The sequence below is a fragment of the Schistocerca cancellata genome, chromosome 3, assembly GCF_023864275.1.
Source record: "Schistocerca cancellata isolate TAMUIC-IGC-003103 chromosome 3, iqSchCanc2.1, whole genome shotgun sequence".
NCBI classification, from domain to species: Eukaryota; Metazoa; Arthropoda; class Insecta; order Orthoptera; family Acrididae; genus Schistocerca; species Schistocerca cancellata.
The window spans coordinates 918,965,012-918,990,181 of record NC_064628.1 but is presented as its reverse complement, the minus strand read 5'-3'; the positions used below and the strand labels follow the sequence as shown (position 1 = coordinate 918,990,181).

Genomic DNA, 25,170 nt, shown 5'->3' with positions numbered 1-25,170 from the left:
AACAAGGGAAAGCCGAAAGGCTGAAGGAGTATATATAGGGTGTATCTAATAGGGAATAAACTTCATGAAATATTACAGAAAGCACTGAAATACCAAGGTGGAAACGGGGCCTTGGAGCAAACCTCTATTTTCACGAAGTGCATTAATAGATATGAAGCCGCTCGATTATGCGTTATCTCCCTTTATTTCATTTTCCAAGAATAAGGTAAAGCAAATTTTAGGTTACTGTGTATGAATTTCGTATTAATTGTTACATATCAAATTTACCGCACTAACCAATTTTCAGAATTCAGTTACTCGAGGTGAATAGAAACAGCGCAGTGAAGGAGCAGGTTGCTGCCAAGGAAAGTAAGAACAGTAAGAAGTTCATGTTGAGACATGTTCAGAAATTGTCATTAAGTCGAATCTGGAATTTTTATTAAGCGATATTTAATGGCAGGTTAAGATTGTAGGCGGGACTGAGACTCGAACACATGAACCGTGGATTTACTATCAAAATCTTTTCTTAAAAAATTTACTTTATTTGCTAGCAATTCATCAAGACCTTTAACACATTTGATCACAATATGATCACAATATTGGTTTTCATTACTGATGAAAACCAATTTCTTTCAACAAATGGAAATTTTGTTCCTAAAAACCCTTTCTTTAAAAAAAAAGATTTAAAAATTATAATCAGAAAGCACCCTATAAATATCAAGTTACAATTATTCGGAGGCAGAAATAACTTTCTTTTTCTTTTTTTTTTCCAGTATGAGCTTCCGGGCTGAGAACCTTGCCGCTCCCTCTTAACAAGGCCGTAGTCACGACCGCTCACAACAAGCTCTGAAAGACTACACTGGTGCAAATCTGCAACACACCAGATTACTTTAAACTAAAAATTTTAACAACTCACACAAACTCATGAACTATGCACCCCGATCTTAGGCACTGCAGTCAAGGACTGTGCGGCTGGTCCCGGAGGAGGTTCGAAACCTCCCTCGGGCATGGGTGTGTGTGTTTGTCCTTAGGATAATTTAGGTTAAGCAGTGTGTAAGCTTAGGGACAGATGACCTTAGCAGTTAAGTCCCTTAAGATTTCACACACGTATGCACTCAGTAGGAGGGATGGAAATGATACAAAACACTCACATTAAAGAAATTACTTGCCACCGAAAGTGCAACTTTCTTTTAACTCCACTCTTACGGTGGGAGGGTGGCAACTTCATATACTAAAATGACCATATAAATAAAAACACATGAAATGTAGTCTTACATAAAATGTTCAAACATGTTCTACATTACACATATACCGCCTCTCAAGGTGACAGGCAAGATAAAAACATATATCAGGAATTCGGCCTATACACCTTAAGCAGTAAATTCGTTAACACCGAATCCGACAAACATGAGAGAGGCATTTGTTAACGTACGGCAGACCGACAGACAGACACTAACTGCCTAACAAATGCGGACGAAAGACAGGCCAGCAAGCTCGCTACGACAGACTGACCAAGAACACAAGTAGAATTTAACAAGGAAATTAAACAACATATCACGACTTTTAATAAACTGCGATGTCTGGCGAAGACCTGGCACAGCACCCACAAAACGCTTTCCCGAACGGTCCGCTGCGAGCCACTGCAACGGACGCAGGAAGGCGCGCCGATCTCCCGTCTCAGGGCGTCGCAGCTCGCGCCGGCCAGACCGATGTCGTTGGTTGACTCCTGTTGCTCTCTTGTCGGCCGCGATGCCACTACTCCTCGCTATACGGCACGGGCCACTGGACTGACGTGGCGACCTCACATGCGCCGACACTCAAGACGGACCAGTCATCTTGTGTCTCAGTGCGCGACCGACCAACCGATCGATCCGACCGCCAATGACCATTGCCGGAACAAACTCGTTCAGACTGGCGGCCTAACACATACTAGCACTCCGGACGACAGACAGACACTGACAGTGCCACAGTGACCCGGTTGACCAACTGACCAGACCCGCCTCCTAGAGAGCTCATAGCGCCCCTTAAATGCACGTGAACAGGCAACATTTCCCGTTTCCCACCAGAGGGAGACACCAAAGCTGCGATTGCCACAGCGGCGCCACCGCCTGAAACGGAGGGACACTGCTTCATACTAAGGTCTGCGGCTCGCTCTACAAAACAGTAATTTTTACCACGCTCACATTGTGTTTCACGGAGTCATACTGCTGTTCACTGAGCTGGGACAAGTTTTTGTGCAAACATTTAGCAGTATCTTACGTTATTTCGTTGATGTCAAGGAAACCTTAACTTATGACCTAGAGTGGTCTAAAGTTGCAGGACCTGAAGGGCAACATCACTGAACAGTAAAGCATCAGACAAGTCCAAATGATCGATATCGAAATCTAGGTGCTAGTGACTAAGCTCCTCATGTATGTCATCTACATTGCATACATGTTGTCTGTAAAACTTGGCTCTCTTGCAGAGAACCTAAAAGATAATACATCATGTACAGAACTACTAGAAGGGGCATTCGTGATATACGGTCCTTCCTGAATGGTTGCAGCACCCAGCAGACGTTTGGGCTGGATGAAGGAGAAGCGCCATCTCGGCAAAGGCGAGAGGTAATGACATGACGATGACAACTGCTTTTATAATCTTCATTTATTACAAACGATGCAATGACAAAATAAAACAGCTACAAATTGTAGTGCACTTGAGTGTAGTGTTAATCACAACTGTAAAATGAACCTGCTGTTACCGAGTACTGGTTGGTTCAAATGGCTCTGAGCACTATGGGACTTAACTGCTGAGGTCATGAGTCCCCTAGAACTCAGAACTACTTAAACCTATCTAACCTAAGGACGTCACACACATCCATGCCCGAGGTAGGATTCGAACCTGGGACCGCAGAGGTCGCGCGGTTCCAGACTGTAGCGCCTAGAACCGCTCGGCCACCCCGGCTGGCCCCGAGTACTGGCTGTTATAATCAAAGCGCAGCTACTCCCATAGGTCCAGTGTGGACTGTAATTGTAATATGTCAGCGAATTTTGGTAGATATGCTACGGTGATAATGCAGGTCGGATTCACACAGGAGAAAATTTAATTCCAACTTTGGCCAGCAGGTGCCAATCTTGCGCTGCAGGTGCAAGTAGCACGTATAGAAATATTTCCATATGTAATGTTTTAGGAATGGGACGTAGGCAAAACATCAAACAAATGAGAAATTTACAATGTTGATTTTATTAGTAATCACCACAACCATGATAATATTTTGTAGTGCATCATGTAGCATCCTTATCTCAGTCTACGACATTGCAGAAGGTGTGGGAGCTGTCGGCGTTGCACGTGGTCCATGGCACCCAGGTGTAGTTCCAGCGCGCAGGGTCCGCTATGTCTGGGTGGCTGTTGGACTCCTCCTGGGGCGTCAGCTGCTGCCAGAATTCCTCAAGCCTCTCGAATAGCATGCTGAGGACTTCCTCGGGAACCTCCACGTCTCCGGCTTCGCAGGGGTCCTGGGTGACGTTGTAGACGCAGACGTCAGAGGTGTTCAGAAGCTGGCAGAGTGGCGTCTGCGGGCGGTCCGGACAGGACACGGTGGCCTGGGCGCGCAGCCGCAGCATGTCCTCAGGAGAGGTGGACCCTCCCAGCGCAATGGACACCGCCTGACCCGCCGGGCTGGCCAACACCTGCTCTGGGCCGTAGGCCGGCGCGGAGCGGTTGTTCTCCGCGCCACTTGCGCCCAGGTAGCCAGCACCAGCGGCGTTGTTCTGGACTCCTGTTTTATGAACATAAAACACCCATCTGTTAAAGGAGTTGTGGAAGGCTCTACTGAAGTGCGGTGGTTCGACAGCGCTGGTATCCAAAGGAATGCGTATCAATAAAAGCAAGTATTATTAATTGAATTTCTTACTGAGGCACCATGTGCTAGTTGTTAGACAATGTAGGCACTGGCTGCGTGAGCATCAGAAATACTTGAACGCAAAGCAAAGAAATTTTCACCACTTTTTTGCCAGGTATAGGTTACAATAACACGCAAGCTACGCCAGCATGCGATAACTATGTGTGGTGTGCGTACTGTAAGACCTTCGGTACACACACCATCAGATTATTTGACTTGTCGCTGTAACGAAGCAGGCGAGTGTCAGCAATATGTCTCGTGGTCATATCGTGGCGTGTTTATCTTGTGCCGTTAGGTCAGACTATAGAAATGCCACTTGCACGCTTAGAGTAGCAGATTGACAGTGACCAACTTTAAATAGAACTTGATTAATTTTTCACACACATTTATTAAAATAATAGAAAATATTGACCTTATGTAACTTGATTCTGGATGCTGTTTACAATTGACAATCTGAAGTTCCTTTGGTCTTGGTACGTTAGTCTTATGTTCACATATCTCTGATCCTTGACAAAGTGTCTATACGTTTCTCTTCATGGCTATGTACGGGAATATGATAATCTTATTAGGTGCAGACTGAAACTTGACTGGTACAGACTGGCGCAGACAAATGCAGACTAATGCAGACTTGTACAGATTAATGCAGACTGACTAATCGAAGGTCTGTACACTCTTATAATACCTCGAGCGTTCAGGTATCACTGCGCCAGTGTGATCCGCGAGGAGAAAAGGTTCTACATTAGCAAAAATCTCATTGGCTGTGTTACATATTAATACGCGGATCGTCGGAAGAAGAATCTGGTCCGTCTCTAAGACAGCGCCATATCGTAGTGCGGAGACGGACGAGCGCTGCGTCTGCGCTGTTGTGCTTAGCGGGGCGCGCTCTAGTGGAAAGTTGTGTACGCGCTGACTACGCGGAACTATGTACACAACACTATGTCAGTCGCCCCTGTCTGAACAGTTATAAATATACCAAGACTCACTAGTGTGCGTCGAGAAAGAGCACACTTCTTCGGCCAACTAGACAGAATTTTCTGCCGACAGCTTACAGCGTGCAGGCAGTCAGCAATGCAGCTATGGATCCATTCTGCGGCAGGGATTCGCCTGTAGTGACGCAATCAGGTTGTCAACGTTTGCGTGAGGCAGGCAGGTACGAACGTGCACGTCCGTTCCCATTAGCTCTTACATATTTGACTAAATGGAGAACTTGTTTCGCGTTTGTCCCACAACATTTGTCTGCCAAACACGAAGAAACTGTGACGAAAACTGTCGCAGATTGAAGTGAGTGGAATTTCGGTCTATCAACTTTTCTGCCAGACGTCACCGATGGTTGCTACAAGTGCGATCCGCCATTGGGTGCGTAAATGCGCTGACGGCACTCCTCAGTTGTTGACGTCCCTTTACGATAAACATCCAGAAACGCGTGTCATCAAGCTCTGGATCAGCTCTAAAACAAACCTTCCATTACGACTTTAGTTGCTTTATAAACTTTCGCTTCGTATATTGCTTCCAAGCATACCGTTAGATGATGATGATGATGATGATGATGATGATGATGATTATGTTTGGTTTGTGGGGCGCTCAACTGCGTGGTTATCAGCGCCCATACAAATTCCGAACCTTTGCTCAGTCCAATATCGCCACTTCCATGAATGAAGCTTACCGTTAGAATTGAATAAAGGTAATATCATTAATCTTCAGCTTTGTTTGCAGTAAGGTGCGATTATCGTGACCTTTCAGATTCGTATTGTAATACACCCAATGAGAAATGAAGCAATGTCACTTCAAGAAATGGCTCTGAGCATTATGGGGCGTAACTTCTGAGGTCATCAGTCCACTAGAAGTTAGAACTGCTTAAATCTAACAAACGTAAGGACATCACACACATCCATGCCCGAGGCAGGATTCGAACCTGCGATCGTAGCGGTCGCGTGGTTACAGACTGTAGTGCCTAGTACCGCTCGGCCATCCCGGCCGGCAAGCAATGTCAGTATTTGGTTTGATAACCATCTGGAAATTTTATAAAGACGGCTACCAGTTCATTCGTTGTACATGACGAGAATATTTCTTTCTTTCGAACTTTGGTAACCGCCATCTATCTGCGGTGTGCGGCATCTACTGAAACGATAAGGCGTATCCAAGAGTAGTCGTCCTATGTCCCAAACTGATTCACATATACAGACCAAACGATGGCGAGGATAAACGATATTAGTTACGTTTTTCTTGACTTGGCCACGAGAGTAGGTTTTTCTTCCCCAAATGCTTTCCCTAACAGCAGCCAATACAAGACATTTAGCTGAAAAAATGCTAAATGGGGTTCTAAACAGTAGAAGTTCTACTACGGATATACGCTATTAAAGATAAAAAATGCAGTATAGTTTTGGAAAAACAAAAGGTACTGAAATTGGGAAGGAGTACTTCAGTGGGAATGAGGACAGGATCAGTCTTATGTCAAGGTTACTGGTAAGCACATTTGATGTCGAGTCACACAGTTGGGATCCAGCGGCAACTGATCAACGACAATCACCCACGCTGTTGTGTCACGAGAAATAGAAGTAGTAGGAGCCCTCTCCCTCCACTCTGGACCAATGAGGAAAGTGCACCCTTTTCACACTTTCATCTTCTACCACTGGAACACTTGCGTTCAGAGGTTACCTTGCAGCTGCACAGAGTTAGGAAAAGATGTATTCATGTTTTAATAATACGTTAAATCTGGTTAAATGATGTCACTTAAGTGAAATCACGTCACACTAGCAGATATCACAATCAGATACGCTAGTAACCTCATTTTTATGTATTTTCCATATTTTTCGTCGTTTCCCCAATGTTACATATTTTACACTAATTTCCTTTTTTTTTGAGTCGAAACACTCTGAGCCGAAGGGAGAGGTTATCACTATTTGTTTATAAGAAAATTCGTTTCTCCTGGTCTGTCTGTTGAGAACAGTCTTACGTGGCACCAGCGGAGACCTCACTACATAGATATGTAAAAGTACGCGGGTCCGCGTATATTTCCGAATTTTCCATAGTTTGCCCAATTTTACATATTTTTCACAATTTTACATATTTTGCCCAATCTCACAAGACTGTTTCCGGCGTCGCGCCGACGTCAACATGCTCTCCCAAACAATCACAATGCAGAATTCAAAAATGGCTCCAAGCACTATGGGATTTAACATCTGAGGTCATCACTCCCCTAGACTTAGTACTACATTAACCTAACGGAGGACATCAAACACATCCATGCCCGAGGCAGAATACAAACCTGCGACTGTAGCAGCAGCGCGGTTCCGGACTGAAGCGCCTAAGGCCACTCTGCCACAGCGGCTGGCAATGCAGAATTACATATCACTTTCACTGAGGCACATCTCGCCATCTGGGGGCACCCTGACGGATAGGGGATGGCCGCGCGGGATTAGCCGAGCGGTCGAGGTGCTGCAGTCATGGACTGCGCCGCTGGTCCCAGCGGAGGCTCGAGTCCTCCCTGGGGCATGAGTGTGTGTGTTTGTTCTTAGGATAATTTAGGTTAAGTAGTGTGTAGGCTCAGGGATTGATGACCGTAGTAGTTAAGTCCCATAAGATTTCACACACATTTGAACACAGGGAGATGCCGAGACTGTTTGTTAATAACAACATACGTCATTTGATGACTCTCTGATTAATATTACGAGGCACCAGCAGACGCCGCTGCTAGGCTGTTATATAGTTTCTGTCAGATTAAGGTATTTGCAAAATTTTTTTCCTCACTGTACACAATGATGCGAATTATGTGTAAACTCTGCGCCGCAACGTAAGACCAAGCCGCATCGCGTAGTATCGATATCATGATGTAGTCAGCCTTTGCCCCGATTTATTTATCAATACTAGTGTGTGATGCCATAGTGTTAGAAACGAATATATAGGTAGGGACGCTATAGGTAATACTACACAAATTAAGAAAGTTTTGCATCACCTCGCTTCCGCGAGTTCCAGAACCTATACAGAAGATTGGAATAGAGATAAACATTGTTTCCGTACTTTTTACTGCTCATGAAATCAACATATTGCATGTTGTACCACCATACAGTGAGACCTTCAGAGATTGCTGAACACACTGGTACATGTAATAACCAGCAGCACGTCCTCATGCATTTAAGCATGCCTGTATTCGTCGTGGTGTACTATCCACAAGTTCTTCAAGGCGCTGTTGGTCTGGATTGTCCCACTCCTCAACGGCAATTCGGCCTAGATCTCTCAGAGTGATTAGTGGTTCACGTCGACCATTAACAGCCCTTTTCAAACTTTCCCAAGCATGTTCGATAGCGTTCGTGTCTGGAGAACATACTGGCCACTCTAGTCGAGCGATGTCGTTTTCCTGAAGGAAGTCATTTACAAGATGTGCACGATGGGGACGCCAAGTGTCGTCCATGAAGACGAATTTCACGGCAGTACGCTGCCGGTATGGTTGCACTATCGGTCAGAATATGGCATCCACGTATCGTACAGCCGTTACGGCTCCTTCCATGACCATCAGCGGCATAAGTCAGCCAACATAATTCCCCCGAAAACAGCAGGGAACCTCAACCTTGCTGCCCTGGGCAGTGTGTCTAAAGCTTTCAGCCTGACTGAGTTGCCTCCATACACGTCTCCGACGATTGTCTGGTTGAAGGCATATGAGACACTCATCGGAAGAGAACGTGACGCCAATCCTGAGCGATCCATTCGGCATGTTGTTGGGGCCATCTGTACCGTGCTGCATGGTGTCGTGGTTGCAAAGATGGGCCTCACCACGGACGCCGGGAGTGATGTTGCGTACCAAGCAACCCACTGCGCACAGTCTGAGTTTTAACACAACGTCCTGTGGCTGAACGAAAAGCATTATTGAACATGGTGGCGTTGCTGTCAGGGTTCCTCCGAGCCATAGTCCGTAGGTAGCGGTCAACCACTGCAGTAGTAGCCGTTGGGCGGCCTGAGCGAGGCATGTCATCGACAGTTCGTGTCTCTCTGTGTGTCCTCCATGTCCGAACAACATCGCTTTGGTTCACTACGAGACGCCTGGACACTTATCTAGTTGAAAGCCCTTCCTGGCACGAAGAAACAAAGCGGACGCTATCTAATCGCGGTGCTGACCGCACAGGCATGGTTGAACTACAGACAACACGAGCCGTGTACCTCCTTCCTGGCGGAATGACTGGAACTGATCGGCTGTCGGACCCCCCCCCCCTGTCTAATAGGCGCTACTCATGCATGGTTTTTTACATCTTTGGGCGGGCCTCTGAACAGCCAAAGGGGCTATATCTGTGATACAAAATCCACAGTCAACGTCTCTCTTCAAGAGTGCCCGAACGAGGGTGATGCAAAACTATTTTTGATGTATGTTTGTAAAAACGAGAATACTTACGTATCTGTCCGATTTCGATGTCTGCTGCTGTCACGTAATATTCACGTTAAGAAATACAACTCAAGTGACGTGACTTAATGTAGTATTGTTATAACCAAATGAGCACATCATTTCCTAATGTCGTCCAGCAGCAGAGTAACCCCTGTGTGTATATACATAAATTTTGATGTTACTTATACAGAAGAAGTGATATGGCGTTACAGATGTAGTTAGAAAAAAAGAAAGAAAAGTCTTTACGCAGACGTAATCGGCCGAAAGGAGGAGTTGAGCAGATATAGGAGGGCCTCTGATAGCACTTTCGCCATACTAGTGGAACGATAGGACATTCTACAGAGATAGTACGTATTTGCTTTCCTTTGATTAGTTCTACGTGTATATGAGGGTACTGTAAAGTTATTTTATTGCGAATGGTGTGGAAGTCTCTAACCCAATACATACTATTTGGAATCGTGAAAAATAGTTGGTTTTGGCGTAAAGTGGTATCATTTCAGAATCGAAACACATTGATTTCATACTGACGAAAATATAGGCAAATCATGCGACGTTTGCTGATGAAGGATACGAAAAGGATCTCTGTTGGCGACACGAATAGCATATTTTTTATCTATATGACTTAGCTTAGCTCCTAATACTATTGATTGGTGTTTGTCTAATTTCATAACCCTATTTATGGTTCATTTAAATTTTAATTTTTTTAACGAAGTGTTTTTTTCGATGGAGTGTTTTCGTGGAGAATGAAATCGTGATGCAAGTGCTGATTCCGCTTTCATCCATATCGACGACAGATGTATCTACCATTCTGAGAGATCCTCCCGTCGTAGCCAACCGGTTGTAAATTATTTGAGATATTATTGCTTGCAAAACAGATTTACTTTTCGCAACACTGCTGGATATTTGTCGTAAGTAAATTAGTATGCTTTAGAAACAAATTTTCCCCCTCTCCCAATGCGAAAAGGGCCTATAATGTTTTATAAAACTGTCTTTTGATACATCGTCATAAGCAAAGCAGTATGGAAAATTCCAGTGAAAGCAAACCTAAGAATGCAAAGAAGAACCACATATCTGGTGTAGAGGGTGGGTTGGTTGCCGTATAAAACTAAATTATGCCTTCCTGATACGTATGGGACAGGCCTACAGGTCGACCAGATCTGTTAAAATGACCGAGATCATTCCGCAGTTTGTCTACTGCGGGTAATTAACACTAGCTCAGATGGAATCGATCGTGTTGACTTTCCTGCCTATGGATCCTGATTTTGAATATATCTTATATTTTTTAGCTGTATGTGCACGTGTTATGGAAGACTATAGTTTTAAAGGATTATTCGGTAATGGTAGAATGTAATACGGTGACACTCTACTTAAAATCACACAGTCAGGGGCTATAATGGTCTATAAAACTGTCTTGTGATACATCCGATAGTAACGGGACGCTGCCCACATTGTAGTAGCTATGATATTATTTTGTATTTTTTGTTTTTTCCTGAGCCCTTTCACAATAGCTAACATGACCGAAGTAGCTGCCTGTTGATTCTGAGCGTTTTCTCCCAGTACTATCGAATTTATCAAATGTCACTGTACATATAGACTTTGCAACCGTTAATCTATGAAGTAATATGCTCCTGATTTATGCTTCGTTATCAACGTCATCGTGTTGCCGGAGTTGTAACGACGCACTATGTGATCAAAAGTATCCGGACACCTGGCTGAAAATGACTTACAAGTTCGTGGCGCCCTCCATCGCCAATGCTGGAAAACAGTATGGTGTTGGTCACCGAAAGGGTTGCTTGATGGCAGCTTCCACTCTCGCAGGCGTACGTTCAATCACTCGTTGGAAGGTTTCCTGGGGAATGGCAGCCCATTCTTCACGGTGTGCTGCATTGAGGGGAGATATCGATGTCGGTCGGTGAGGCCTGACACGAAGTCGGCGTTCCAAAACATCCCCAAGGTGTTCTATAGGATTCAGTTCGGGACTGTGTGCAGGCCAGTCGATTACCAGGATGTAATTGTCGTGCAACTACTCCTCCACAGACCGTGCATAATAAACAGGTGCTCGATTGTGTTGAAAGATGCAATCGCCATCCTCGAATTGCTTTTGAAGCAAGAAGGTGCTTTAAACATCAATGTAGACCTGTGCTGTGATAGTGTCACACAAAACAACAAGCAGTGCAAGCCCCTCCAAGAAAAGCACGACCATTTCCGTAACACCACTGCCTCTGAATTTTACTGTTGGAACTACAAATGCTGGCAGATGACGTTCACCGGGCACTTGCCATACCCACACCCTGCCATCGTATCGCCTCGTTGGGTACCGTGCTTCGTCACTCCACACAACGTTTTTCCACTGTTAAATAATCCAACGTTTACTCTCCTTACACCAAGCAAGGCGTCGTTTGGCATTTAACGGCGGGATGCGTGACTTATGAGCAGCCTCTCGATCATGAAATCCAAGTGTTCTCACCTCCCGCCTAACTGTCATACTACTCACAGTGAATCCTGATGCCGTTTGCAATTCCCGGATAGATGCCTGCCTGTTACACATTACGACCCTCTTCAACTGTCAGCGGTCTCTGTCAGTCAGCAGACGAGGTCGGCCTGCACGCTATTGTGCTGTATGCGCCCCTTCACGTTTGCAATTCACTATCACATGGGAGACAGTGGACCTAGGCATGTTTAGGAGTGTGGAAATCGCGATTACAGAAGTATGACACCCAATCACCTGGCCATGTTTGAAGTCCGTGAGCACCGCGGAGCGCCCCATTCTACTCTCTCACGGTGTCTAATGACTACTGACGTGGCTGATATGGCGTATCTGGCAGCAGGTGGCAGCGCAAGGCGCCCAATATAAAACGTATATTTTTTGGGGTGTCCGGATGCTTTTGATCACGTAGTGCATGTGAGAGGTGGATTCGTGGTAGATTGTTAACATCCCAACATCTGCTAATACTGTCCTAATGAGCGCAAGTATGGATTGATTCTTGTTAATACCACAGCAACTCACAGTAGTGTAATCCCAATTAGCTTTAGTTCAGTTTTTGTTCCTGTGGCTGTTAAGGGTCTCTGCTAAGCGGTACACTCTGTCGTCTTTATCAGTCCGCAGCTTCCGTTGGTAACTGCGGCGGCTGTGCGATCCTCAGCTACTGTTTCACCTATCGCATTGTGACGGTGATGGTGCTAATTACGAGGGCAGTTCAATAAGTAATGCAACACATTTTTTTTCTCGGCCAGTTTTGGTTGAAAAAACCGGAAATTTCTTGTGGAATATTTTCAAACATTCCCGCTTCGTCTCGTATAGTTTCATTGACTCCCGACAGGTGGCAGCGGTGTACGGAGCTGTTAAAATGGCGTCTGTAACGGATGTGCGTTGCAAACAACGTGCAGTGATCGAGATTCTTTTGGCGGAAAACCAGGGCATCTCAGATATTCATAGGCGCTTGCAGAATGTCTACGGTGATCTGGCAGTGGACAAAAGCACGGTGAGTCGTTGGGCAAAGCGTGTGTCATCATCGCCGCAAGGTCAAGCAATACTGTCTGATCTCCCGCGTGCGGGCCGGCCGTGCACAGCTGTGACTCCTGCAATGGCGGAGCGTGCGAACACACTCGTTCGAGATGATCGACGGATCACCATCAAACAACTCAGTGCTCAACTTGACATCTCTGTTGGTAGTGCTGTCACAATTGTTCACCAGCTGGGATATTCAAAGGTTTGTTCCCGCTGGGTCCCTCGTTGTCTAACCGAACACCATAAAGAACAAAGGAGAGCCATCTGTGCGGAATTGCTTGCTCGTCATGTGGCTGAGGGTGACAATTTCTTGTCAAAGATTGTTACAGGCGATGAAACATGGGTTCATCACTTCGAACCTGAAACAAAACGGCAATCAATGGAGTGGCGCCACACCCACTCCCCTACCGAGAAAAAGTTTAAAGCCATACCCTCAGTCGGTAAAGTCATGGTTACAGTCATCTGGGACGCTGAAGGGGTTATTCTGTTCGATGTCCTTCCCCATGGTCAAACGCTCAACTCTGAAGTGTATTGTGCTACTCCTCAGAAATTGAAGAAACGACTTCAGCGTGTTCGTAGGCACAAAAATCTGAACGAACTTCTCCTTCTTCATGACAACGCAAGACCTCACACAAGTCTTCGCACCCGAGAGGAGCTCACAAAACTTCAGTGGACTGTTCTTCCTCATGCACCCTACAGCCCCGATCTCGCACCGTCGGATTTCCATATGTTTGGCCCAATGAAGGACGCAATCCGTGGGAGGCACTACGCGGATGATGAAGAAGTTATTGATGCAGTACGACGTTGGCTCCGACATCGACCAGTGGAATGGTTCCGTGCAGGCATACAGGCCCTCATTTCAAGGTGGCGTAAGGCCGTAGCATTGAATGGAGATTACGTTGAAAAATAGTGTTGTGTAGCTAAAAGATTGGGGAATAACCTGGTGTATTTCAATGCTGAATAAAACAACCCCTGTTTCAGAAAAAAATGTGTCGCAGTACTTATTGAACTGCCCTCGTACAAGACAAAACCAGTTGGATAAGAATTATGCACCTTTCCGCGGTGACTCTCGTCATCTATGAGTTTCCGTATGTTTTTTGCCGCGGTTACTTGGAGCCAGTGAGACGGCCCTTCCTCTGGGACGTGCGGGAGAGGGGTGCTTCACGGCTGTCTGCAGGCTCACAGTGGCTTTTGCAGGAGTGTCGATCCTAGCTCGACAGCGCACACAGTTTATTTTCATAAACATGGTGCTAACTGCACAGTTATCAGGTACCTACTACCATTTTAATCCGACAGTCATTTTGTGTGTGTGTGTGTGGGTGTGTGTGTGTGTGTGTGTGTTGTTTGCAAGTTTTTTAATAATGTTGGTAATAGCTCCTGCGAGGATACACCTACCGGCATACAGTGCTTGATCTCCAAGGTAACTCTTTACAGTATCGTGGCGACTGAGAGTCTATCGACGAATCTGTAGCAGTTTATCTGCCACGTTTTTGTGTGGTAAAATCGTACATGTTTGTTTCCACACCTGTTCATGTGTCTTATAGTGCCGTAATGTTGCTAGAGTTACACGTCTGGCAAATTTCGCCTACAGTAGTCCTAGAGTTGTGCTTGGTAGCTAAGCTTTTCTTTCCGATACAAACATATATACACAATTACGAAGATCGCAAGAGGCGATGCTAGCGAGAATTATCGCACAGGAAGCTTAACAACTCACGCATCGAAGCTACTGACAAGAATAATATACAGAAGAACAGAAAATAAATGAGGATGTGCTGGATGACGATCAATTTGTCTTTAGAAAAGGTAAAGGGACCAGAGATGTAGTTGTGTCGTTGCGGTTAATAATGGAAGCAAGACTACACAAAAATCAAGACACGTTCGTGTTATTTATGGACCTGGAAAAATCATTCGTCTATGTCAAATGATGATAAATGTTTTAAATTCTGAGGAACATATGGGTAAGTCATAGGGAGAGGAGGGATAACATACAACATCCACTAGAGCCAAGAGGGAATAATAAGAAAGGAAGACCAACATCGAAATGCTCGTATTACAAAGATAGTAATACATGAATATAGTCTTTCAGCCGTACTGTTCACTTCATGCATCGAAGAAGCACTATTGGAAATCAAGGAATGGAATTAAAATTCTGGGTGAAAGGACACCAATGATAAATCTGTTGATGACAATACTATCCTTAGCGGAAGTGCAGAAGAATTACAGGATCAGCTGAACGGAATGAACACTCTGATGAGCGAAGAATATGGATGTAGAGTAAGACCAAGAAAAAGGAAAGTAATGAGAAGTAGCAGAAATGGGAAAATCGGGAAATTCTCCATCAGCATTGCTGATCACGAAGTAGATGAAGTTACGGTATCCTGCTACCTACGCGGCAAAATAACCCATGGCGCATGGAACGAAGAGGACATAAAAAGCAGACGTCTTTAGAAGGCAGAGCAGCAAAGCACTGGCAAAATGGGCATTCCTCACCAAGACAAGTCTAGTAGTACCTATCAAATGTACGTATCATTTACAAAAGCCTCAACATTAGGAAGAAATTTCTGAGAATCTAGGTCTGGGAATATCAATGCATAGAAGCGAAACATGGAGTGTGGGAAAACCTGAACAGAACAAAAGCGGATGTATCCGACATGTGGTGCTCCAGACGAATGTTGAGAATTAGGTGGTCTTGTAAGTTAACAGATGAGGAGGTACTGCGCAGAAGCAGAGAAGAAAGGAATGTATGGAAAACACTGACAAGGAGGAGGGACAAGATGATGGGACATCTGTTAAGACATCAGGGAATGACTTCCAGGGTACTACAAGCAATTGTAGAGGGTAAAAACTGTAGAGAAGACAGAGATTGGAATAGATCCAACACGTGATTAAGAATGTAGGTTGCAAGTGCTACTATGAGATGAAGAGGTTGGCACAGGTAATGAATTCGTGAAGGACCGCAGTAAACCAGACCAAAGGTTGATGACAAAAATAAATAAATAAAAAATAAAAATGTCGTGGAGGTGGGAGGCAGATACGTCTGTTGCAAAAGTTCCTCTCACGTCTGAGGGATACTAATTATTAATGCAACGAAAGTTTTCGTAGCAAATACAGTAATGTGTCAGGTGTCCAGCGTGAGTCTATGAAATTCTGTGAATCAGTCGAAGTTACAAACAGGGTTTATAGTAATGTCGCTCATCCTTGCAGGTTTATTTTATTATGACATTAGATCATATGCATGACGGTTGGAGGGTAAAGGAATGGAATATGTTACTGGTTGGTGCAAATAGAAATAACAGTGGGGAGAGATATGCTTGGCCCTTAAACTTTTAGCAACATTTATACACAAAGGAGTCGACAATTTGGTACAGTTTTTGCTGTTACAGTACACCCTTTCCTGGGACGACTGAGCGTTCTTTGTAACAGCTGCTATGTACGAAGTGATTACACATGCATTGTGGAGATTTCTCTACCACGCCTTGGGAGATAGCCTGGCGTAGTGATAGACACGTGGGTCTTTCTCATTCGGTACCTGATAGCCACGATCGTACAAGAAGTTCCGTACCTTATCGATATTATCCAGTGAATCCAGGTAAGGAGATCCTCTTAATCTCTATGAGTACCACACTCTGATATTTTCTCAAACGCCTTGGGATGCGTCTGACGTTATTACCGCTGGCGGGTGATGTCTTGTTCGTCAATGTTAGGCACCAACCGCAAATTTCCCTGTAATTTCTGGGCACTGTGTCCGCAATCGTCAGCGTTCGCGGCTACACATGCACACGTCGGAATTTCATAGGGATGGTGTACTCTAGCGACGACATGGTTTTCTCTCCATATAGGTGTGCTACATACAGTATCGTTGGTTGGAGGTATGAGAATAGTAACTTCCACTTTATATAACTTGTAAGTAGGCTGTTTAGGATTTATATTGGTAACAACACGTAGCGCTCTGTATGAAAATCACTGACTGCGCTGTGTGCCGTCTGTGGCTGGTTGGACTCATTGTTGGAATATTCGCTTGTGTATTACCAAGGGCAGATGCGTATTCTGACCACAATCTATTGGTTATGAACTGTAGATTAAAACTGAAGGAACTGCAAAAAGGTGGAAATTTAAGGAGATGGGACCTGGATAAACTGACTAAACCAGAGGTTGTACAGAGTTTCAGGGGGAGCATTAGGGAACAATTGATAGAAATGGGGGAAGGAAGTACGGTAGAAGAAGAATGGATAGATCTGAGGGATGAAGTAGTGAAGGCAGCAGAGAATCATGAAGGTAAAAAGACGAGGGCTAGTAGAAATCCTTGGATAACAGAAGAAATATTGAATTTAATTGATGAAAGGACAACATATAAAAATGCAATAAATGAAGCAGTCAAAAAGGAATACAAACGTCTCAAAAGTGAGATCGACAGGAAGTGCAAAATGACTAAGCAGGCATGGCTAGAGGACAAAAGTAAGGATGTTACCCCTATCTCACTAGGGGTAAGATAGATACTGCCCACAGGAAAATTGAAGAGACGTTTGGAGAGAAGAGAACCACTTGTATGAATATCAAGAGCTTAGATGGAAACCCAGTTCAATACATAGAAGGGAAAGCAGAAAGTTGGAAGGAGTATATAGAGGGTCTATACAAGGGCGATGTATTTGAGGACAATATTATGGAAATGGAAGAGGACGTACATGAAGATCAAATGGCATATACGATACTGCGTGAAGAGATTGACAGACCACTGAAAGACCTGAGTCGAAACAAGGCCCCGGGACACAACATTCCATTAGAATTACTGACAGCCTTGGGAGAGCCAATCCTGACAAAACTTTACCATCTGGTGAGCAAGTTGTAAGAGATAGGCGAAATACCCTCAGACTTCAAGAAGAGTATAATAACTCCAATCCCAAAGAAAGCAGGTGTTGACAGATGTGAAAATTACCGAACTAACAGTTTAATAAGTCACAGCTGCAAAATACTAACACGAATTCTTTATAGACGAATGGAAAAACAGGTAGAAGCCGACCTCGGGGAAGATCAGTTTGGATTCCGTAGAAATATTGGAACACGTGAGGCAATACCAACCTTACGACTTATCTTAGAAGAAAGATTAAGGAAAGGCAAACCTTTAAGCTTTTGTTGACTTAGAGAAAGCTTTGGACAATGTTGACTCGAATACTCTCTTTCAAATTCTAAAGGTGTAAGGGGGAAAATACGGGGAGCGATAGGTTATTTACAATTTGGGCAGAAACCAGATGGCAGTTATAAGAGTCAAGGGGCATGAAAGGGAAGCAGTGGTTGGGAAGAGAATGAGACAGGGTTGCAGCCTCTCCCCGATGTTATTCAATCTGTATATTGAGCAAGCAGTAAAGGAAACAAAAGAAAAATTCGCAGTAGGTATTAAAATCCATGGAGAAGAAATAAAAACTTTGAGTTTCGGATATAAGATGAACATCAACAAAAGCAAAACGAGGGAAATGGAATGCAGTCAAATTAAGTCGGGTGAAGCTGAGGGAATTAGATTAGGAAATGAGACAATTAAAGAAGTAAAGGAGTTTTGCTATTTGGGGCGCGAAATAACTGATTATAGTCTAAGTGAAGAAGATATAAAATGTCGACTGGCAATGGCAAGGATAACGTTTCTGAAGAAGAGAAATTTGTTAACATCGAGTATAGATTTAAGTGTCAGGAAGTCGTTTCTGAAAGTATTTGTATGGAGTGTAGCCTTGTATGGAAGTGAAACACATACGATGACTAGTTAGGACAAGAAGAGAATAGAAGCTTTCGAAATGTGGTGCTACAGAAGAATGCTGAACATTAAATGTGTAGATCACATAACTAATGAGGAGGTATTGAATATAATTGGGGAGGAGAGGAGTTTGTGGCACAACTTGACATGAAGAAGGGACCGGTTGGTAGGACATGTTCTGAGGCATCAAGGGATCACAAATTTAGCATTGGAGGGCAGCGTGGAGGGTAAAAAGCGTAGAGGGAGACCAAGAGATGAATACAATATGCAGATTCAGAAGGATGCAGGTTGTAGTAAGTACTCGGAGTACTTGCACAGGATAGAGTAGCATGGAGAGCTGCATCAAACCAGTCTCAGGACTGAAGACCACAACAACAACGACAGTGATGGGCAGTTGGATGTGAACAGCGCGTAGCGTTTCGCAGTTGGAGGTGAGCCTCCAGCAGTGGTGGATGTGGGGAGAGAGATGGCAGAGTTTTGAGGGTGGACGATCTGGACGTGTGTCCGCCAGAAAAAGGAAATTTGTAAGACCGGATGTCATGACCTGATACATACATTATGACTTTTAAACGCTATTAAATTAAATACAATAATTGAACCAGGTAGTATCGTCAATCGATCGGTCGGCAACAGCTAGCCCTAGGATCCCGAAATGACAGGACACAATCTTGCAAATACCGTAGATTCAGGTTTTGAGTCCTCACCTTTTTCTCAATTAAGTAAAGACTTACTCTCTGCTTTTCAAAATGCGAATGTTTCCGGTGCAAATTCACTGCCGAAAAGCACAGAATAACATGTTGCAGACACTAATACATTGTTATTGCAATTCATGGAACAATTGAACAAAATCATGGGTACTTTGCTTTCATGACGAGTTTGTTAATAAGCTCATTTTGTACATTCATTTCAGCTACGCACATTTTGGTCCACGAAAATTTTATCATATTCTTCGGACGACTTGTCATTTTAACAATATGGATAAGAGAATTCGAAGAGTCTTCTCTATTTCTAAACCTTGTCAAAAGGCTACACCGTCAACTATCTCACATCGTGCTCCATTGTTTCCTATCATTTCTTCTAAATTAAAAGACAATCGAATAGACTTTCGTACGTTTTAATCGCTGTTGAACTTACTTCAAACTTTGTTTCTTTCACAACGTTACCTTAAACCACAGGATGGTCTGTATCCAACGCCTTTGTAAAAAATTTCTTATGTGAAATTGGACACGTTAGTAAAGTCATTTCAGGTAACGGACGGCAATTCAGATCTGCTGTTTGGTCACGTATGCTTTGGAATCATAAAATCAAACTTGTTTTTATTTCATTCTACCGTATGAACGGATTATGGAAGAAATCAATAAGCTTTGCAGACTTTATTGTCACAGAAAGCATCAGTATTGGGACAGATATTTACACTTATTTCAAAATGGCCTGAATGAAATGCCTCATGGCTCCACTGCTTTACCACCTATTCTTGTACTGAAGAATGAGGAACCACCAAACAGTATCAGAGAGCTTGTACCTTTTCCGAATACATGTAAACTTCGACACAAAGACATAATTGATTTGGATATAAATTCTGCTGTAGACAAAAGGAGAAAACTACACGGTAAAGCAAATGCAAAGAAACTATATATTGGTCAAAAAGTTCTCATTAAAGCTCATTCTTTGTCATATAAGAAGAAACACTTGAGTAACAAATTCTTTCTGATTTACAATGGACCGTACAGAATCCGACGTATACCATGTGCTATTTGCAATGAAGTTGACATTCTGCATACTACGAAGAGTAAAGGATTGCACCACATTTCACATGTAAAACCGTTTATTGAGAGATAATCTGCTTTTTAACTTCGTCTTTGCCATAAAATATTTCACTTCTCGTTACTAGTACGCTTTTTCGCATAAATTGTTAACATGCAACAATGTTTTAAAGTTAACTATCCAGTCAATAATCTAGAGAACTTGTTTAGACAGTAATTAAGAATGCATTTTTGTAGTGAACAGACGACCCAGTGTTATTGTGAGTACATTCTTCCTTGTTCGTTGCACGATTACATAACGACTATAAGGCTTACATGATTAGAACATATACCGGTACTACTAATGGGATTTTAATGCAGCATTTTGGTTTACTTGAAAATACATTCTGGATTTAAAGTACTTTCTGAGAGATATCAGATGACACAGTGGTTACTTTATTTAGCAGCTACATGATTATATAATGACTCTACTAATGAGTGACACAATTTATATTATTGCTTTTGTGCTGTATCTGTTTTATATCTACACAGTTTTTCTGAATTCTTCTGGAAAGTAAAACATGTTTTAGTAGTAACTTTTGTGGTATAGCTACAATGAGACAGCCTTTTCTGTAGCACAACAATATGTTAGAGTATAGTACTTTCTTGATCACGGTAATGGATGTAATAACTACGATATCTATACGCATAGCATTTCACTTTTGTTAATTATGAGGTAAATACATTGACTTCTACAGAACTTTGCTTATGGACGACGATAATTACGACACTTGACACATTTTTACCGCTAAGTAATGACAGAGATTATTTTATAACAAGACGCACAGCTTAGCGCTACATTACACGTATTTGAGGGATTAATTTTGTACTTATAACATTTATTTTTAAAGATTTTTGAATTACAAAGATACAAAGAACATTTTATGCGATACATTTCATTCCATTGCTGTAATCTGTAACGCCTGAGGGTATAATTACACTAATTCTCAGGGGGTACACGCCTACTTTGTGTACTAGGTGTGTGGCAAGCGCTAGGAGCCCTAGCTAATATGGTATTTGCTTGTACAACTTTACACACCGGTACCGTATTTTTTTAACACAGAAATACACAGCTATTTGATTATTTAACAGAGAGACAAATACTTTTTTAATATGTCAGTGACACATATATACATAATTACATAGTTAAATTAATTCACGCTTATAAAATTGTATTTTGTCTGTACTTTGTGAACTGTTCATATTTTTTTGGAACCACTGTGATACTATGAGAGCTTTGAATGAGGTATTGGTAAGGAAACATGATTTTTGAAGTATATTTAAGGTAGTTGACACTATTGAAATGAGCAAAGAAGTTTTTTTAGGTTTTGAAATTATTAAAAGAAGGTGCAATGATGATGTTATTACGACGACGATGTGTGTTATGCTGTTGAGGTATGTTTGTAATCAATAAGCTGATGCTATATGAGGAATTTGATTATGCTACATATTTATTATGATGAAATATTGGATAAGTGTTGACGAATATGTATATGTGTAATAAGGCAAGGAATAATGAGTAGTGGTTAGGGACTCTGATTTGTGAAAAAGGGTGTTGGAAATCAAGAATCGTACTTTAAGAGTTATGAAAAATGTGTACATTTCTAAATGTGAGTATCACAAGACTTCTATTCATGCGATTTTGTTTCTACACATTTCTACTGTAATTTCTCAACCTGTGAAATTTATTTGTATCAAACTGTCACTGTAGCAGAAACTGCTGTTGTAAATATGTCGGTAAGGAAGGTAAGTGAACTTGACGTAATGCGCTGTGGGCGCCCAGCTGTGTGACAGTCGCCTGGAAAAAAAGTCCTTTAGTGTGTACCTTTCAGAGGGACAGGTGGAGGAAAACTTCGATATTGACATTCCTTTGTAGAAAGCATCGCAAATACGACACGCTCATACTTGAAAACATATGATTACAGTTTGGAGCTTGTACTTTCTGATATTTACTAAAATGCCTAATGAAATGATGAGAAACATTTTAAAACTAATAACTTCTAGTTGAAAGATATTTTACAGCCTTATGAAATGCCATATGGCTAGTGAATGGCGTTTCATGCCTTGCTTGATGCATATATTTGCCTATTTTGTTTAATGTCTAGTTTTTAGTTGCACTGCAGCATTGGTTAAAATAAAATTTAATAGATGTACTAATATCACTATTTTACACCTACAGATCCATTTAACAATAATTTCATGATCTACTTGCTTAAAAAGAAGGTAGCACAAATAGACATTTCCCATCACAGGCACTTCATACATAATTTATCAACAATTTGGTAACTTTTTTGGTACAGTAAGTTATTGTGATGCACCACTCTAGTGTTAAGATCTGACATAGGTATTACACATTTCCTGTCTTTAGTATAAAATTCTTTGTGCCTGATCTTTATCATGTTTAGGTAAAAGTTATAGCATTCATTGCTGCTGTTTGCTGGGGATAGTTCTACTGAATTTTACATTGTATTAGGCCAGTTTTACTACTGATTTATTTTTCTTTTTGCTGCACATTGGCTCATATTAGTTGTAACGTTGCATTTCCTCTGTTAATTTATATTTATTAGTGCTTGCTTTGGCAATTTGCATTTTTTTGTCATTGCTGTTAGTGTTAATTGGTTTGCGTTGCTGCATTGCTTCGCTCAGTAGATTTAAGTTAGCTTAAAAGGGGGGTAGGCTATATAAGAGAATAAGTTGTGATGAACTGGAAGAAATGTATTGAGAAACTATAAGAAAAATGTTTGGGCAAAAAAAGTAGTGTACAGTGAAGAATAATTATTTTGAAAGAGGATATGAACATAACAATAGAGTTTAGGGACAACGGGTATATATAGGACTTTTTGGGAATAATGATAAACTAAGGGAGTCACAACTAGTGATACGTGGCTGGCGACCACGGGGCCCCGAGCTGAGTCCTGGCATTGCTTCCACTTACTTATGCCAGGCTCCTCACTTTTATCTTTCCTATCTGGCCACCCTCGACCAGCTCTTGTTCTTTTCCGACCCTGACGCTATTAGGTTTTGAGGGCTAGGGGTCTTTCATTTTCCTACCTATAGTTCTCATGCAGCGTCTGACCCGGAGCGGGCGGCTGCAAAAGGCGTCTGTATCCCATGATAGGGGTGGCGTCCATAACTGCGGAAGGCAACGGAATACCACCGCAGATTATCTTCCCTGCATAGTGCAGTCTCCATTTTATACACAAAAAATGGCTTCCTCTCATGTTAAATCAGTGTCCGGAGGTAAAATAGTCCCCCATTCGGATCTCTGGGGGGGACAACTTGAAAGGAGGCAAAAAATCAAAACGAGAATTGGTACCTGGAATGGCAGAACTCTGCTACAAGCTGGAAAACTAGAAAACCTTAAAAGAGAGATGGAAAAGAATCATATGGACCTCATAGGAGTTGCTGAGGTAAGATGAAATGGACATGGAGAGTTGCAGTCAGATGAATATGTATTCTACTACTCAGGAGGAAAAGTAAAAGGAATTAATGGAGTAGGAATGATTATGACAAAGGAATTGGCTAAATGTGTGGAATATGTAGACTATGAAAATGACCGGGTTATTGGTGTATGGCTGAAAGGAGCACAAAAAGATTTACTGATTGTCCAGGTGTATATGCCAACTTCACAACATGATGACCAAATTGTAGAGGAAACGTACAATGTAACAGATAGAATAATGGACGAAAATAAAAAATTCTGCAAAATAGCAATGGGAGACTGGAACGCCATCGTGGGAGTAGGGAAAGAGGGGAACATAGTAGGCAGTCATGGTCTTGGAAAGAGAAATGACAGAGGTGAATGGTTAATTGACTTCTGCAGGGAAAGGCAGCTGATAGCGGCAAATACACGGTACAAGAACCATAAGAGGAGGCTCTACACTTGGAAATCACCAGGGGATAAATACAGAAACCAAATCGATTTTATACTGGTAGAAGAAAGATACAGGAATGGAATCAAGAAGGTGCACACATTACCAGGTGCAGATATTAATAGTGACCACAACTTACTTATGGCAGAAATAGAAATAAGAATGAAAAAACTGAAAAAGGTGACAATGGTGAAGAAGTGGGATCTAGAGAAGATAAGGTCCAACAAAGAACAAATTACAGAAATGCTGTCTCGGGGCTTTCTGAACACATTACGAGACAAAGATGCACCTGATAATGCCAACGAGTACTGGAATATGCTGAAGGAAGGAATCATTAAAGCAGGAGAGCTAAATATAGGACATGTAAAAGGGAAAAGGTCAAAAAAACCATGGGTCACACAAGAAATGATTTCCAAGATAAAGGAGAGAAGAAAATTGGAAAACAAGAACACTGAAGATGCAAGAAAGATATACCGAACGTTAAATAACGAACTGCGAAGAGAAACACAGCAGGCTAGGAAAAAATGGCTAAAACAGGAATGCGATGAAATTGAAGAACAGGACAGGAAGGGAAGATACGACTTGCTATACAACAGAGTAAAGTCTATGACATGGGAACAAAACAGAGCAGGAAGTGCTACTATGGAAATTTTGAGTAAAGACGAAGAGGTAGTGTACAAAGATCGTGACGATGTCCTCCAGAGATGGGAAGAATATATAAAAGAGCTATATGACACAAATAGCAAACCAGAAACTCTGAAACTTGAATCACACAACAGTGTAAGTGATGAAGAGAAAGGACCGACCATCATAATGGAAGAAGTAAAGTCTGCCATTGCTGCAATGAAAAATGGCAAAGCAGTAGGTACAGATACAATACCGGGAGAAATACTAAAATGCTTGAACCACAATGGAATAAGAGTAATATTGAGGTTATGTAATAAAATATATGACATGGTGAATGGCCTGAGGACTTTTTGACAACAGTAATGATTCCATTACCGAGAAAACAAGGAAC

General features: G+C 42.5%; 1 protein-coding gene across 1 annotated transcript in view; it reads right to left on the bottom strand.

Moving 5' to 3' along the window:
• Positions 1 to 3,260: 3,260 nt before the first annotated feature.
• The window catches only part of LOC126176652 (arylsulfatase B-like), a 180,513-nt gene continuing 158,603 nt past the window's right edge, over positions 3,261 to 25,170 (bottom strand). The window contains exon 8 of the mRNA XM_049923810.1: positions 3,261 to 3,736. Within this exon, the coding sequence (XP_049779767.1) occupies positions 3,261 to 3,736 (476 nt within the window). The remainder of the gene's footprint in view (positions 3,737 to 25,170) is intronic.